The sequence below is a fragment of the Dermacentor albipictus genome, chromosome 5 (genome assembly GCF_038994185.2).
Source record: "Dermacentor albipictus isolate Rhodes 1998 colony chromosome 5, USDA_Dalb.pri_finalv2, whole genome shotgun sequence".
In the NCBI taxonomy this organism is placed as follows: Eukaryota; Metazoa; Arthropoda; class Arachnida; order Ixodida; family Ixodidae; genus Dermacentor; species Dermacentor albipictus.
In genome coordinates, this window is record NC_091825.1 from 32,730,153 (window position 1) to 32,745,795 (window position 15,643).

The 15,643-nt window shown below is 55.9% G+C and overlaps 1 protein-coding gene across 3 annotated transcripts in view; it reads left to right on the forward strand.

Annotated features, from left to right (window-relative positions):
- The window catches only part of LOC135908078 (probable ribonuclease ZC3H12D), a 151,171-nt gene that overhangs the window by 90,355 nt on the left and 45,173 nt on the right, over positions 1-15,643 (forward strand). For 2 of the 3 annotated variants that reach the window (XM_065439818.1, XM_065439820.1), the window contains exons 2-3: positions 10,779-11,135; positions 12,360-12,553. In XM_065439818.1, coding sequence (XP_065295890.1) covers positions 10,779-11,135; positions 12,360-12,553 — 551 coding nt within the window. Of the gene's footprint in view, positions 1-10,175; positions 10,415-10,778; positions 11,136-12,359; positions 12,554-15,643 lie in introns of those variants that run through there. The other variant, XM_065439819.1, reaches the window with a different exon arrangement.

Sequence of the window (15,643 nt, forward strand, 5' to 3'; positions counted from 1 at the left end):
GCGTGCTTTAAGCCTGCATCTCTCTCGGCCGTGGCTTTCGCATTGCAAGCTTGAGCGGGGTGCTTCCCGGCCGAGACGAGCGGTGTGGCGTGTCTGACTGCGAACGGCTCGAACTTTGGGCTGTGCAGAAAAGGGTGGCCTTGAGAATTTCGAGGGGCGTTCCCGCTGAACCCCCCTCCCGTTCACCTGAAGAACGCGGATTCACTCCGGGCTGATGCTGTCGTCGAGGCAGTGTATTTTTTTTTTTTACCTTGTCGGCAGGCGTAAAGGAGGGCAGGGGAGAGGCGTCGGGTCAGAAGCGCGCATGCTCGGCATTCTTCCTCGCGGAGTTTGCCGCAGGCTGTGGGAACAGGCGAGATCTTTTTGCTGCTCGTTGTATAATCACTCTATAGTGGAAGGTAGGGTGCGTTAGCAGCCAATTAACCCGCGACACAGTTGAAGAAACGCTAAATAGAAGCACTGATCGAGTAATGCAGTATTCTCTCAAAGCTCCATTTTTTGTTAGTTTCGCGGTAACGGATCGAGTCTTAGGAAAGAAGATGGAGGTCAGATTTGGAGTCGTGTTTTTAATTTCGCCTCCAAATTGCTCCGCCGATACGTGAGCGTGCCGTCACGGATTTCAAATTATTTATTTTCGATAATGCTGCCTTCAGTTCAGAGCGTAGCAGTTGGGCGTACAATGAGATAAAAAAAAAGAAAAAAAATGCTGCGGAACCCATCTCGCGATGAATGCCGACGGTAATGCGATTGGCAATGAAGGAATGCAGCGGCACAGCGACACACCCGCACAGACGCGTCACGTCTGAGGCGCCTACTTCAGCCGGGCTCCTCCCTGGACACGCCGTGTCATTGAACGGTGCCGCCGCAAAGTCCGCGCGTGGCGCTTCTGTCAGCATACATTCAGAGAAGTTTGTCTGAACATACGGGGTGTTCCGGCCAACGTTAGCCAAGGTCGTAAAGATAAAAACGTAGAATACGCGAAGGCGCAACAAGTGCTGTTCTGTCACCGCTGACGTACCGCACGGGGAGGACCTTTCTTTTTAATAATTGAACTGTCGATAATTAACGTGATTAAGGAACTCTTTAGATTACTGAATTGAGGGTGCGACTTTTGATAGAAAAGTAATAACTGCGTTTTAAGACGCCAGATTCCGTTGTTTTCGGTGTATCATGTCTCGCGTAATTATTTTTCAGGCGTCGTAAAGAAAACGCGCGAAATACGAAAATAGCCGCACGATCGCGCGTCCGCGCCCCTCTACACCGGTGGCCCCAGATGTCACTGGGAAGAATTAACTCCGTTCAGTGCCATTGTCCTCCTCAATGCAGCCGCGCGATGAATTGGCTTCGCGCGGTAAAGGCATTTCGCGGTGACCAACGCCGATGCATCTCCACTCCCTACCTGGCAACCGAGCACCTTGTATATGTCGTCTCAACAGCGCAGCGCCATGCAGTTTGGGAAGCAAAAAACGATAGGCTGCATCAATGATCTTTTCTCGCAAGCTCACACCTATAGCTGCGATCACCGTGATACAAACAGCGTCTGTGTGTGCACACAAAAGATCGACAGCAATATATATATATGTGCGGAAGTGAGTGCGGTGTTACGTGGCGTCACGTTTCGGCGACACGTTCGCACTCGGGCTGCCCTACAGTTCCCGCGGGAAAATAGGGCCGTGGCATTGGCCATCGCATCGGAGATCTTATCGGGACAGTGCGCAGAGAAGGTGGCCCCGCGAGTCGCAGTCCCGCCACCACTGGCAGCACGGCGACACGAACGCGCGATCCACTCCGCGTGGTTTGTGGCTGGTCGCCCGGCATGCTTCTTGAAAGTGGTTGTTCTTCGTTGAACGCGATATTTCGCGGTGAACATGCGTTGCGGATTCGAATAAGTTCACATCGCCGCGTTATTTCCTTTGCTCGCCACTCAGCGGGAACCCGGTTGCAAATGTGGCGGCGCGATTCGGGACGTAAACCGGAGGGCAGACGAGCGCTCGCCCGCTCTTCGGTTCACACTTCCTTGTCCCAAGCCGCGCTATTAACATTTTGAATAGATGCGGAAAAACGTAGCCCAACCTAGCCTAGCCCAAAACACCGAGCGGAGCGGGAGCTCCACGTTGCCGTCTGCTCGGCTCTCGATCGGGCTTCCGAGGCGACAGTGCGGCCACCACAGAGGCCACGACAGTGATGGATGAACTGTGACCCCGCGGGCTTCTCTGCACGAACGCCGTGTTCAGTTAGGCGTCCCGAATGGCTGGTGACGGTGCCCTGCTGAGGTCGGAGGTTTGATCTCTGCCGCCGAATTTCGATTGGGGCCAAATGCTAAAACGGCCTCGTACTTAGATTCAAGTGCAGCAGAACCCCAGCACAATTAACTAACACAGCTCCGATCGGTCCAGAGTATCTCGACACACGAGACTTGTTACATTCCACCGTCACGATTACCTAGCCTGTGTGAGCTACTTTGGGTGTCACCACGTTATAATCTTGCATTCTGCCATACGTCTGCTTTGTCCCGCAAGGTTACCTAGGCCCGCGACAATCCCGTGCCCGTGTTGGCTCTCGCTCCCTCTCCTCTGATGATCTAACCCTTTCTTGCCGTGCCACTGGTGTTATCGTTAGCCTTGAAATCCCTTCGCTTCTGGCAGGCGGAAGTTTCCCAAAGTAGCGCGGTCGCGGACTTCCCCATTTACGGGTCCCGTTGGCCCCGTCGCGCATCCTCACACAGTGCCGGCTCTTCTCCAGATTCTGTTCTCGCGTGCAGGAGCCAGCTCGGGCTTTCGAAATCGTGTGACATTTCGTACGTTAGAGGACGGCAATCGAACGCGTCGCACGGCCGCGGGAGCCCACCGCGGCGGCAGTGTTGTCGACGGAGGCAGGCTGGCCTCCTTCGCCACAGCCCACCAAATCAACGGCCTAATCCGCCGCATTGCCACTCGCCGCAGGGGAATGCGGGAGACCGACCTCTGCCGCCTCACACAAGCCTACCTCATTAGTAGGATTGTCTACACATACCTTTATTACCACCTCCGCCGCAAAGACGAAGAGGCAGTAAATAGCATCATCCGCTCGGCGTACAAGGCGGCAATGGGACTGCCCCAGTCCGCCAGCACACAGCGTCTCCTTCAGCTTGGAGTATACAACACCCTCACAGAGCTGATAGAGGCACACAAGACTGCACAGGTACACCGTCTTTCTCGCGCCGAACACGGTCGTTACATTCTTAATCGTCTTAATATCAACCCTACAGGTGACATCCACCCCACTGCTCCCCTCCCGACTGGAGTCTTCAGTCGGCTAGTCATCAGACCCATGGCCAAGAACATGCTACCCGGCCGTCACGATAGGCGCCGCCAACTGAAGGCACAAGCCTTAGACGTCACCTACTCCGCCGACGAACATGCCATGTACGTGGACGCGGCGAAATGCGACTGTAACACATACGTAGCCTGCGTAGCGACGCCAACCACCACTCTCATCAGTGCCGCTACAGTGCGCACACACTCCTCCACCGCTGCCGAAGAGGTTGCGATCGCGCTAGCCATCGCGGATCCCCGCACAAGCACGGTTCTCAGTGACTCTAAACAAGCCATCCAAAATTTCTCAAAAAACTCACTCTGTCTCCCCGCCGCACACATCCTCCGCGGTTGCACTCTCGACAGAACTATAAGCTTAGTGTGGGTACCTGCTCACGCGGGGAACTCTGGGAACGAAGGGGTCGACCGTTTAGCCCGAGGCCTAACTAACCGGGCGGCCGGCCCCTCGAACCCAGATGCGCTCGCAGAGGCCCCCAAATCCTACGCTGAAATTACAAACTTCTATAAGGAGACGAGACGCGTGTACCCGCCTCCCCACCCCGACCTCGAACGAGCGCAAGCCACCATGCTTCGCAGACTGCAGACCGATTCAATACTCAGTCATTCTAGACTTTATTTAATCACTGGAGGGGATTATGACCCCGTCTGCACTAAGTGCGACCATGGAGTGTTCGCCACTCGGGCACACATTCTCTGGGGATGCGAGGGTAACCCTCCCCCACGATCATTACTGCCAGTTCCCTCCGAAGAGGGTTGGAACCAGCTGCTGACAAGGCAAGACAAGAAAACGCAACTCGCACTCGTTTCGTGGGCCCAAGACGTCGCCCCCACCTGGGAGCCACACTAGGCCTACCTGCCCTAACTTCCTACCCTGCAGTGGCAAAATAAAGTTGTTTCTCTCTCTCTGGCCTCCTTCGTGGCCCACCCCAGCCAGGCAGGCCGCACCCGAGCCGAGCATCGTCCGGCGCGCGTGCGTTGTTCCCGCGACTGGGCACGGAGGAAGTTCGCCCGTCCCGCGGAAAACTCGTTTCTCTCCCCGGCCGCGTGCGTGCTTCCCCGATGATGATGCGGCGCGGAGGATGGGGCAGCAGCCCTACCCTCTCCGAGCACGAGCGGCCCATCTCGGCCACGCAGGGGGAGAAGATGGAATTCCTAACCCGGCTCCTCGCCCTTGCTGGCCGGCCGCCGGCGCTTCATCGGTAGGGTGGCAGCCCCCCCCCCCCCCACCCCCTTCTGTGCCCCCTCTCCCTCCTACTACCGTTCCGCGGTTGTTGTTTACTCCTGCGTTTCGTGCGTGCCCCGTTTGTTTGCGCTTTATTTTTCCTTACAATGGGGCGCGTGCTGCGTGACGTAGCGCGCATGATTGCACGTGCGTGCTTCTGTTTCGCTTCCTTTGTTTATTTTTTTTTTATCCTTTCTTTCGCTCTACGGAACTTTCTCTCTGTGGATTTCGCGGACCGAGAGGCGGCAGGGAATATGTACATCGGGCTCGTCGAGATGAGACAGAGAGAGAGAGTGGGGCGAGCACGCTAGGGGAGGAGAGGGCAGCTCACGGCGGGCCCTGCCAATGATTTCCCCGAGCGAAGACGGGTGGCTGGCCCGCGGGCACCGTGAAAGTCGTGCGTCCGCCCTCCCGTTCTTGGCGTTCGCCGCAGTTCGTGGCGCCTCGAGGATGCTGGGCCGCTCATGCCATCCACCGCTCATGCCATCCTGCAACCGTCTCCATTGCAAAACGCGCACAAGGAGGAGGAGGAGGAGGCAGTGGGCAGCGCGTGGTTGGGATGTTTCCTTGCAGGAGAGCGGCGAGCCTCTGGATGAGCGCCAAGCGGGTCGCGAGAATTTGCGTGCGGATCCTGCGTGTACAGGGCGGCAGGTCGGCCGCTCCTTCACTTCTGTAGGAGGAGGCTGGACGAGCACTGTCAAGGAGGTGGGGCGCCGATAGTGTTCTTGCGGGTTGGCGAATGCGAGCGGCGGAAATTATTGCCAAGCCGAATGGGACTACGTCCACTCGCGTGTCTGCTGCGCGTGACCTATGCTGGAGCCCCACGAAAGTGCGCTGTCGAAAAACGGCAAGGCGAGGAAACAGATTTATTTATTTGTCCTTTACAAGTGCGGTTGCGACTTCCACTCTTGACTGTATTGATCCTAGAGCAAAAGGGTTTCAGAAGGTAGGATTGGAAGGATGACGTGACTGGAGACGACGTCCCTCGCCGTGGCGCCCGCATTCATTCATAGAACCAGAGCGGCCGGAACCATGGCTGGTACACATGCCTGCCGGGTGGTGTCGCGATGATCTTCTCTCCAGGCTAGCGAATCGACAAACGCGATGCGATAGCGGTGAACATACTGGAATCATGGATAAAGAAAGGATGGAGGAGAAAACCCTTTATTTGTATTATAGGCACAACGCATTCAAGTTCTGCATGGTCTGTAAATTTAGCTCAGAAAGACTACCTAGGCCTCGCATTAAAAAAAAAAAATGAAGTGTTAGATGCCAAAACCACGATCTGATTGTGATGAATCACCTTGACGACCTGGGGTTCTTGAATGCACACCCAAGCTCGATGGGTACACGACCGTTTGTTCCTTTTTTTTTTACATTTCGTCCCGTCGAAATGCGGCTGCCGGTGTCGACCCGGCAACCACGTTCTCAGGAGCGCAACATCATAGCCACAGAGCTACCGCGGCAAGTGAACCTCGCCTGCGGTGCTATATCGCTAGAAAAAGATTCATCGACGATTACGATACTTCCTAATGCGTAAGTTGAGCGCAGCTCCATACGTGCCTTCATTTGGTGATATATTGAGGCAAAGAATTTGAGAGATACGTGTAGCAGAGTCGGCGCTCGTCGAAAATCCGATCTGCGGTCGGCTTTTATACGTGACTCGTGGAAGGTTCATGTGTAATTGCTGGTGCCGCGTGGCCTCCAGAAAGTACTGCACAATTCGCATCGCGCATACGGTCAGATTACAAAACAATCGCAAACCATGACAACGGAACCAAGGGCGAATCAGACCAAACCAAGCAAGCCAAACAAGCGCGAGCTGACGATAGTGCGAAACGAGCGGTCCGGCTGAGACCAGATACGAGTACGCATCGAGCGTTCGGGCGGGTCAGCAGTTTCCCTCGAGCACGTGATTGAAGGGGCCGCTTTCATTGGTCTGCGCCGTTCGCGGCTCGCGCCTTTCATCTCCCGCTCCGCGTTCGCTCGCTGCGGGAACGTAGAGCTGCGCTCGAAAATCGTCCCGATCCACGCAGGCCCGCCCTCCGCGTGGCGCATAGGCGTTACTCAACTGATGGAATTTCTCAGAATAAAAGGTATAAGAAAATTCGTGAAGAACTATACTTACACACAACGTCCAGAGATGATGGCGCCGCATTGTAATTTGAATATACGAGAAAACATAATTCTGTTGCGCCCAAACTGAAACCCCTTTTCCAGCTGCCGTTTGAGGTCTGGCTTAGTAGGAGCGGCGCGCTATATATACACGAAGCTGGCCTTCGTGAATAGCGTTTGGCGCCAGCGTTTCCCGCTAAACATTACGGTTACATAAGCCGCAGTTGCCGCGAAGCATGAGAAGCAGTCAAGCGTCTTTGAAAGCTATCGCGTTCCACTCTTAAAGGCCAAGCTGGAGCGTTCTCCAAATTTCCTTTTTTTATTATTATTCTGTTACCTTGGCGTTCGCTTCCTTCCGGCCTCTTGGAATGCGGTCGGTAGTCGAACCCATGGCCTCGCAGCCTCTTGCACACGGGGAAACCAGGTGCCTTCTCCATCGCCGTGGCTCTCCCGCGTCAAACTAACCGGTTGAACCGCAAAAAGCGACACGCGCTGTGAGAGCCGGGCCGAGAAAGCCACGACGATCTGGTCAGCGAGAGGTGCACCTTTTCTTTGGCGCACGCAGGATGACCTGACAAACGGAGGGGTGGCCATTGCACCCTCCCCTGCGTGTAATATATTTTCGACTACATGGGTCACCCTGTTCCGCCGATATGCACGGTCGCCCTTTCACATGGATAGCCGCTTGCGGTTGATTGCTTCCCGTGTCCTTCGGAGAGTTTTTTCTGACGCCGTCCTGTATATTGTCGCAGCTTCCGCCAGTGCTATCCCATTTCTTTCCTTCCCCGTGCACGCCAATTGTTATTCTCGTTTTTCTTCCCAGCTCCGTGTAATTTCGTGCGTGTCTTCGAGGCAGAGCACTAGGATGCGAAACATGAACCCCTTTGCGATACTGAAGGCAAAGCCTCGCTGAGAGTTCGGACAACTGCCGTACCACGCTGCGTTATACCGCGTTAATCGATTCCCGAGAGAGCTACACAGCGACGTGGACGAGAAATGCCTTTTCTCCCTTCCTCGGTCGCTATAAACACAGGGCCTTCTTTATCACTTCCTCGACCGCGTCGTTGTGTGTAGGGCTTTCAACACACTATGCGTCACATCATATTCGATAGAAACTCGCTAGTGTGCGTTTTTCGCTGATACGTTTTCCCAGCTATAACGTTGCCGAAGCCAGGTGACGCTAATGGCGAGTCCGCGTAATGCGTTTCCTGGAGCACGCATTCCGTTTCCTCAGTCCCGTGAAAAGCGTATTAGATGGGTCTCACGATTATATATGGCTCTGTAGTCGAGGTCGTCGTGTCGCTCAAGGCCACGGTCTTAATAGGTGCTGCCGTCGCGAAAATTACAGCCAAGTTTCGCTGGCTTGTGGTGCAAGGCGTCGTTCGTGCATAACGAAAGTGGGGTTGATAGCACGCCCCGACGGATGGAACAGCCCCGAACTTTGATGCAGGTCCTTCTACGCACCGTGCTGACTGCGCCAGCAGCCTTGTGCTCCGTTCAAAGATACCGTCGCGCTCCCTGCCGAATCCTACGACAGCTTTTATCGACGTCACTTGCGGGATCCAGACTTCCGGAGTCTGCATCCGTTCCGTTCGCACATTCCAGCGTTGTCTCGTCGGCCTTCGGTTCATTTTATTATTGTCGTAGACCGTAACGTATATTGCCGGCGTCTAAAGTCGACGGACCGCCAGATTTCCGAGAAAAATCCGAGTGTTTCCGCGGCCTGCAGCTGTGCACATTGGGATTGCCAGCCTGTTTACTGGCATGTTCAAGCAGAGGTTCGAACGCCGCGTACTAGTATGTGTTCAAACGACGCGGTGGCCTAGCGGCTAAGGCAAATTGCGCTGTTCAGCCCGAGGTCGCGCGCTCGATTTGCCGTCGCGGCTGCCGCATTCCGATGGGGGCGAAGTGCGGAAACCATCCTGCGTACCGTGCATACAGGGAGCAGGTTAAAGAACCGGGTGTCCCGAGCCGAAGGGCGGCCGAGTTCGTCGGTGAACACAGGAAACGCACGGGCACACGTAGAGAGCGCGGAAGAAGTACAGTGCGATCCACACTCAAAGGGAACACCCAGTTCAGACTCGCTCGTCGATAGCCGCTCACTTGAGGGAATGCTCGGTCTATATATATACTCGTATGCCTGTCGCGATTCGTACGAGACACCCTTTAAAAGCGAAGCTTTCTTTGCTGACCATCCTAGACTTGAGCGTGGCTGCTGCTGTTCCGCCAAATAGCTCGGACGAATTCAGAGCGCCTCGACGAGTACGGAGAAGTTTGGAAAGCGCGGTGAACTAAGCGCGGTTGCAACAAACGTCAGTGCGGCTGGCCGAACTGCACGTGCGGTGTTGGTGGTGACGGTGAGAGACGAAAGAAAGCATCCGGTCTCTTATACGGGAGGTCGGGGGAGGGGAGTCGAAGGAGAGAGAGCACTGATACACGGCCATCGCAGCCCGGGTCATGAACATAAAAACTGTTTACAGCGCAAACACATGCAACCACAAAGTATAAGGGACAGGACACAAGCGCTGTCCCTTATACTTTGTGGTTGCACGTGTTTGCGCTGTAAACAGTTTTTATGTTCAAGTATGCACCAACGCGCCCAGAAAGAAGTTTTAATGAAGCCCGGGTCAAGTGCGGCGCGATAAACATCAATTACGGCTAAAGCCGTTTGTGCAGGTGTGTCGATCATGCTGTTGATGTTGCTACAAGCGGGCTTAGCCTGGCATACTTGGCCGGCTCTGCGTACACGTGGCACGTGAATGCAGCAATGTGGAACATTGTGAGTTATAATTAAACCGAAAACGACTCAAGAGCACGGTGAACAGGGCTGGCACCCTTCGAGGACTTTTCGTGTAACAGAACGGCCTGAATGAGCGAAAGTATTTTGGCAGATCAATTCCGCGCCCATCCGCCAGGCGGGAGAAGTTTCGTAAGAGGGGGGGGGGGAAAGAGCGTTAAATTTTCTTTTGGAGGTTCGTGCTACGCTCAGGTGGATGAGAAAATACTCTTAAATTCCATGACGTCACAGTGACGTATCCGGTGCTGGCATTTCGCGGCAACTTAAAAGAGAAAATGAAGAAAGAAGTGCCCGACCGTCGTTCTCTCACGCTGTCACCGACTTTTCTTCTTCAACTTCCAAATTAATAAAAATCTCGTTGTTCGGAAGAATTATTTGCCATAACGAACGTATGCGCTGCGCTGAACAGACGTAAGGAAGAGACGAGACATGCTATTGTTCACGTCTGTTAAGTGCATCATGAGGTCGTTATGCTGTACCGACTCGGCTAAATAACTTTGTTGGCCGGTTCATTGTCAATCTGGCAACTGATTTAGCGTTGCTCTTTTATGTCTCTTTTATCATATGGTACAGTGTTGTCTTCATCTGGGGGAGCCGGCCCACTGGGACGCAGGTGTCGTCGTGCCTTCTGTACGTCAGCGCACCTTGTGGTGTTCGTACATATACGCCAACAAATGCGTTGAATGATCTAGCCCCACTGATAGAGCGTGCTTCGAACGCGGCAGGCACGATTTTGCGCGGTTGCACATTCTCACGCCCTACAAGTGGGCTTCCGCCGCGTGCTCTCGAGGTGTTTCCCCCCATCACGAGATGGAACTTTCAATTGTCACACCGAGGCAAGCGCTTCCTTGCGTATACGTCACATTGGGCCGGTGCTTTCTTTCCAGAGACGCTTCAAAGGCGCATTTAAAGAAGGAAGTTCCGGGAACACACAGTTTGACATGGAAAGTGGCCGCAGAAATGACTGTACGCTTTGTATGTTTTCCAGTTCCTCGTGTTCGCGCCACGCAGGATAACGCAATAGCGAACCTAGACACTTAACTTGCCCAAGAACAAGTTCTTTTCGACCATTAATTGTTGAGCGCTAAAATTACGCCCTCCAGAAAAAAAGGTGCAATACATGTTTACGTGCATGGAAGCTTGCCAAACGACTACCGGTTGTTTTTAAAGCGGACACCTTTCTTCGGCTCTGTCGCCCGTGGTGAGAACGGCGCCTCTTTTAAGCCTGCTTGGGCCATTCTTTGATAGGCGTTGCTTTGATCGTCGCTCTGTACAGATAGTTGGTCGATGCCGCCGCGCATGCTCACCCTCTCTTCCGGGCCCGCCGCAGGAGCTGCTGGCGACGGCGTGCGAGTCCGTGTCGGCGGCCGACGCGGTGTCGGCGCTGCGCTGCGGGGCCTTCTCGTCCTCGGGCTCGGTCGACTCCTCGTCGGGGGCGCCGGGCCGGCCGGACTCCGTGCGCCGGCGCCGGACCCTGGAGTCCGAGGACTCGAGCTACGACTCGGACACCGAGAACCCCGCGGACACCGCGTCCGGCACGACGACGCCGTCGACGCGGCAGCACGAGGACGTGTCCCGGACCGTGTCCGAGACGCTGGGCGCCGAGTTCGCCGAGTACGTGACGGCGGGACCCCAGTACTCCAGCCGGCTCGAGTTCGCCGTCAAGCTGGGCTACACCGAGGCACAGGTGAGCTCCGCGCGCGGCCCTGCGTGCACACACGCCGCGAGTTCGTTCCTCGGCGGAAGAAGAGCAGCGACACCGTCAAGCACTCTTCGGAGGGGCACTCGCATGTCGTGCGAGTCGTAGAAAGTCGACCGCACTTTCCCCGCACGTAAAGAAAAAAAAAAGCACTCAGCAAGTGTGAACGTTGGGAAACGTGAAATATTGTAAAAGGACAGACACTAAAGGCTAATAGTAAGTCGGCGTGGACTGTTTGAATACCAATCCAGAAACCTCGCAACGCTTGTTTCGTGCCAAGAACAGTCTTAGTTTGCGAGAAAATTGCATCTGAAGGGTCCGAATACCCTTTCCGAAATTCAAATCTCCCGCCACCCAAGCGGGGGATTTGCTGCCGTCGGTGAGTAAAACGGCACCCGACAGAGGGCGGTACCGAGCCAAGGCGGCAGAGCGGTGGATTCGCCGCTGCTTTTTTGGTCAAGCGGCGCAGACCGTTCGGGACATCACGTGGAAGATGTGCGAGTTTGTGCGAGCCAGCGCGGCACTACGCGATAACCAAACTACTGAAACGAGAAGGCGCAGAGTAGAGCGAAGACGAAACCTTTCGACCGTCGTTGTCAAGGGCAATTTCAATTAGTTTTTGTTTTTCTAGAAATGAAATAGAACTGCACAAGTACCATTTTGTTTCGTCTTATAATGAAATATAAGGATCTCTTTTTCCAACGAGTTGTTGAGTACTAGTGACAGAATTTAACTGAGGAGTGCTTTCGTCATCGGGCAAGTGCTTGAATGTCCCGGGGGAGTCTCTAACCATGTCCGGCAGTTATCTTAATTTCTCGATTATTAAGGCACTGTTCGCGATAATATTGACGCCTTAGATATTCTCGAGCACTAGTATATCACTTTAGCTTGACTTAGTATTTGCCTTTAGTGTCCCTTTATCTTGGTACTTAATTTTGGTCTGGATGTGCCGGACTTCGCGTCATCGACATTGTCGTGACGACACCACTCCGAAAGTGCTTTCGTCGTTTAACAATAAGGCTAGACACGGCGACGTTCCTCGAACAAAACAAAAAAAGTTAACTGGAGTAGTGCTGCCCACGTTTCTTCCGGATGCGCTGACGCGTGGCGGCCGCACTGATTACGGGAACGTAGTGCGTCGTCATCGCGGCGCCTCCACTCGTGCCGAAAGCGCGTCGAGGGCCCCAGCACCTCTCTCGCTCCGCCTTGCAGGTTCAGCAGGCCCTGCGGCGGCTAGGCCCCCAGCCGGGCCAGAACGAGCTGCTGGCCGAGCTGGTGCGGCTGGGCGCGCGGGAGCAGTCCGGTGACGCCGCCCCGCGGGCCGACCCGCTCTCGTCCTCCGCGTCGCAGGCGGCCGAGGACCCGCTGAGGCCCATCGTCATCGACGGCAGCAACGTGGCCATGAGGTGAGCGGCACGCGAAGCTCCGGATTGCCCTAGCGATATCCAACTGTAACGCTTGGTGCGAAACCGACTGGATGTGAGATGTGCGCGGCTACGTACGTTCACGAGATGTCTTCTGTCGGTCGCCTCTGGCAACTGCGTTTCCCGTTAGAGGCGCGTTCTAGGCAAGTGCCCTGGCCTCTGTAATAGCCCGTGATAGCATCGAAATTTCCGTGGCGGGGAAGTGTACCTGGTTTGCCTCTCCCCGTCCCCCTGGCCACACCATTCCCAAAGTGGCGGAACAGTCGCAGCGGCGGAGTTCCGTGCAATCATTTTTACGGGAAACTGCAAGGTGCTCGATTCCGCCCCCGGCACCGCGCTTTGCGTGTCTCGGGGTGCGCGCACTCGGCGTTCAGCATGCATGCATGCAGGCGGGCGTCTCGTCTCGCGTTTTCACGGAGCAGTCCCGTTCCGACGGCAGTGCAGCAGCTGCTCGTCGATCTCGAGGCCGCCACTGGAGCGGCCGCACTGTCGCAACAGTGCGTGACCGGAAACGCCGCACTGCGCCGACACGCGCTCCCATTTTGGAGGCGTGTTTCGCCACCCGCCCTGACGCACGCGGGCGCGCGCGTCGTTTGACGGCCGCGTTGCAAAACGCAGTGGAAGGCCCGACCGGTCGGCTCCTGGTACGTTGTCCGGCGCATCGCGCCCTGTTCACGTCCGTGGCCTCCGTGATTGCGTCCGCGCCATTCTGCCGTGCGCATATCGGAGGCCTTGCTCGTGTAGGCAGGCGGGTCGCTCGCGGCCGACGATGATGTGCCACACGGGCAAAAGTTGAGAGGTCGCGAGACTAATGTCCGACGCTCCTCTTCAACGTCCCTCCGAAGGTAGAAAACTGGCTTGCTGTAATCTCGCTAAAGATTAGCCATCGTAGTTCCAGGGATCGCCGCTTCCGATCAGCTGCCCCAGTGTCGCTGACGCGCCGCAGCCTTCCCCAGAACGTGGCTACACACGACAAAGGTGCCATACGTACTGGAGCCGGTCGCAAGCGACGACGGGGGTCGTGCGAGCGTTCTGTTCTTCGCCTTCTCTCGGCTCGCTTGCCGATGCCCGAAGCTTTGGAAAAGAGACCCCCGGCTTCCTTATCGCTCGGTAAACCTTCATAACAACGAAGCTCGCGCCCCCGCGAGCCTATAGGTTCGTACTGTCGACAGCTGCGGGCGTCCTCGTGGAGAACGAGAAGGCGATGTTTTCGTATAGAGGAGCTTCGTGCCGCCGATTAACGAGGGTGGGGTGTTCGTAAACAAGAGATCGTGATGCACCTGTTCGAACAGCTTTTAAGCCGTATACGGGAACGAAACGAACCGGTGTCTATAGAAGACACAACCGGAGTCGGTATAGCACGCGGCACGGGCTAATCGTGCACAGCGCGTTCTTTCCTTGCACAATGCATTCCTGCCTTTCGTATCAAATAATTGAAGGAGTTGGGGAGTCGGGGTGTGTGACTGTTGCGTGACTCGCCGGGCGAGAGGAGAAGCGAAAACGTTCATTCGAGTATGCAGAATATGACATTCAACATTTGGGAACTATCGCTTAGGTGGCAACATTGCTTGTGTCGATGACCAGCCTACGTACTATTTATTCCCGTTTAAGCTGCATGAAGCTGCGCAGCCGTGACCCTCCAATGTGCCGGTCACCGGTGCAACGGCTGCCGGGACTCGTCGTCCACATGAATTCTCACGTTGCAGTGACTGTGTGCAATATCGCAGGGCTGTAACAGTGCATCCGCGTGGTCACTGTGTAGAGCGCGCTGGCATCGCGGCAAATGTCACGGCGGCACGCATACGGCGGGCCCGATTAGCTATCGAAGACAGCGCGTATGTTCGCATTGTATGGGCGCGCGATGCGCGAAGGTATAAAGAGCACGATAACCCGAAAGTAGTGGATCGAAGGGCAGAAAGTGTAGCAAAAAGAGCGCCCGAAGCAATATCAGTTGGCTATCGCTGCAGCATCATCATCTTCTCTACCCGATGGCCACTATACCCTGCACTGCAGGGTCAAGCAACGGGTGGAGCATTGTATAGGCGGCACTCGGTCGTGCGACGGTTCCTTTCTCCGCCGTGACGGTGGCTCTCGGAGGAAAGGTGATTAGGCGCGGTTGGTCTCGGTTCGCCGCGTGTCGGCGCGGGAATAAACGAAGGGGCAACGAATGAGATGCGCCCCGTGGCCGGTTGCGAGGCCTCTACAGTCGCGTTCCCGTCATTTCGCGCTGTCCAGATGAGCTCCCACGGTCGGTGCGCATCCGTCTCTACGCCAAAGACACCGCGACGACGCGAGCGACCTTCTCTCGTCGCACCTGGCGTCGCGCTTCGTTTATCCGTGCGCGTTGACTCGCTCCGCAACCGTGCGGTAACGTCGTCCGTCGCGCGAATAGGGCGCCCGACGTTTGACGTCGTCTCTCGGCGCGTGTCCCGCACCGCACGCGGTCGGGTCGGGCCCGATTCCCGTTCGGGCGGGACGTTTCCCTGCGTGGCCCGTTGCTCGCGTAGTGTGTGCGCGTAGTCGTGAACGGCCTCTCGACCGCGTTCCGAGGACGATCGCGGCCGTTTCCGCGCCCGCCTCGATCGCGACCTCGGTCCGGCCCCGCGCTCGTCTTTCGCGCTCGCTTTGAAGCGCGCTTCGAAGGTTGCGTGCGGCGAGGCGGAAGTGGGGGCTGAACTGCCGTGGCGCTACGTTGCTCGAGAGCAAAGTCGCGTGTGCGATTCCCCGCACCAGGAATTCCCCTACTTCAGGTGCCCGTCAAAGAAACTTCGTCGTCCTCAACAGCCCGTCTTTATGTCCGCCGACGGACGAAGGCGTCTCCCGGCGATGTCAAATTACCCCCGTCTTCCGCTAGGCGATTTCCAAATTGTGCCTGCAAGTGTAACAACTTCGTCGCTCCACCTAATCTTCGAGGGCAGGCAAACGCGCGGGCTGTCAAAACTAATCCCGAGCGCGCCACTGCGTCGTGTAACCGAGGAGCCTCGTTTGACGGTGAAATTATTATTCGATCGCCCACTGAAATCGGTCAGTCCGGTGTGACTTCGTCTCCCTGTTTTTGATGCTTTCAACGAG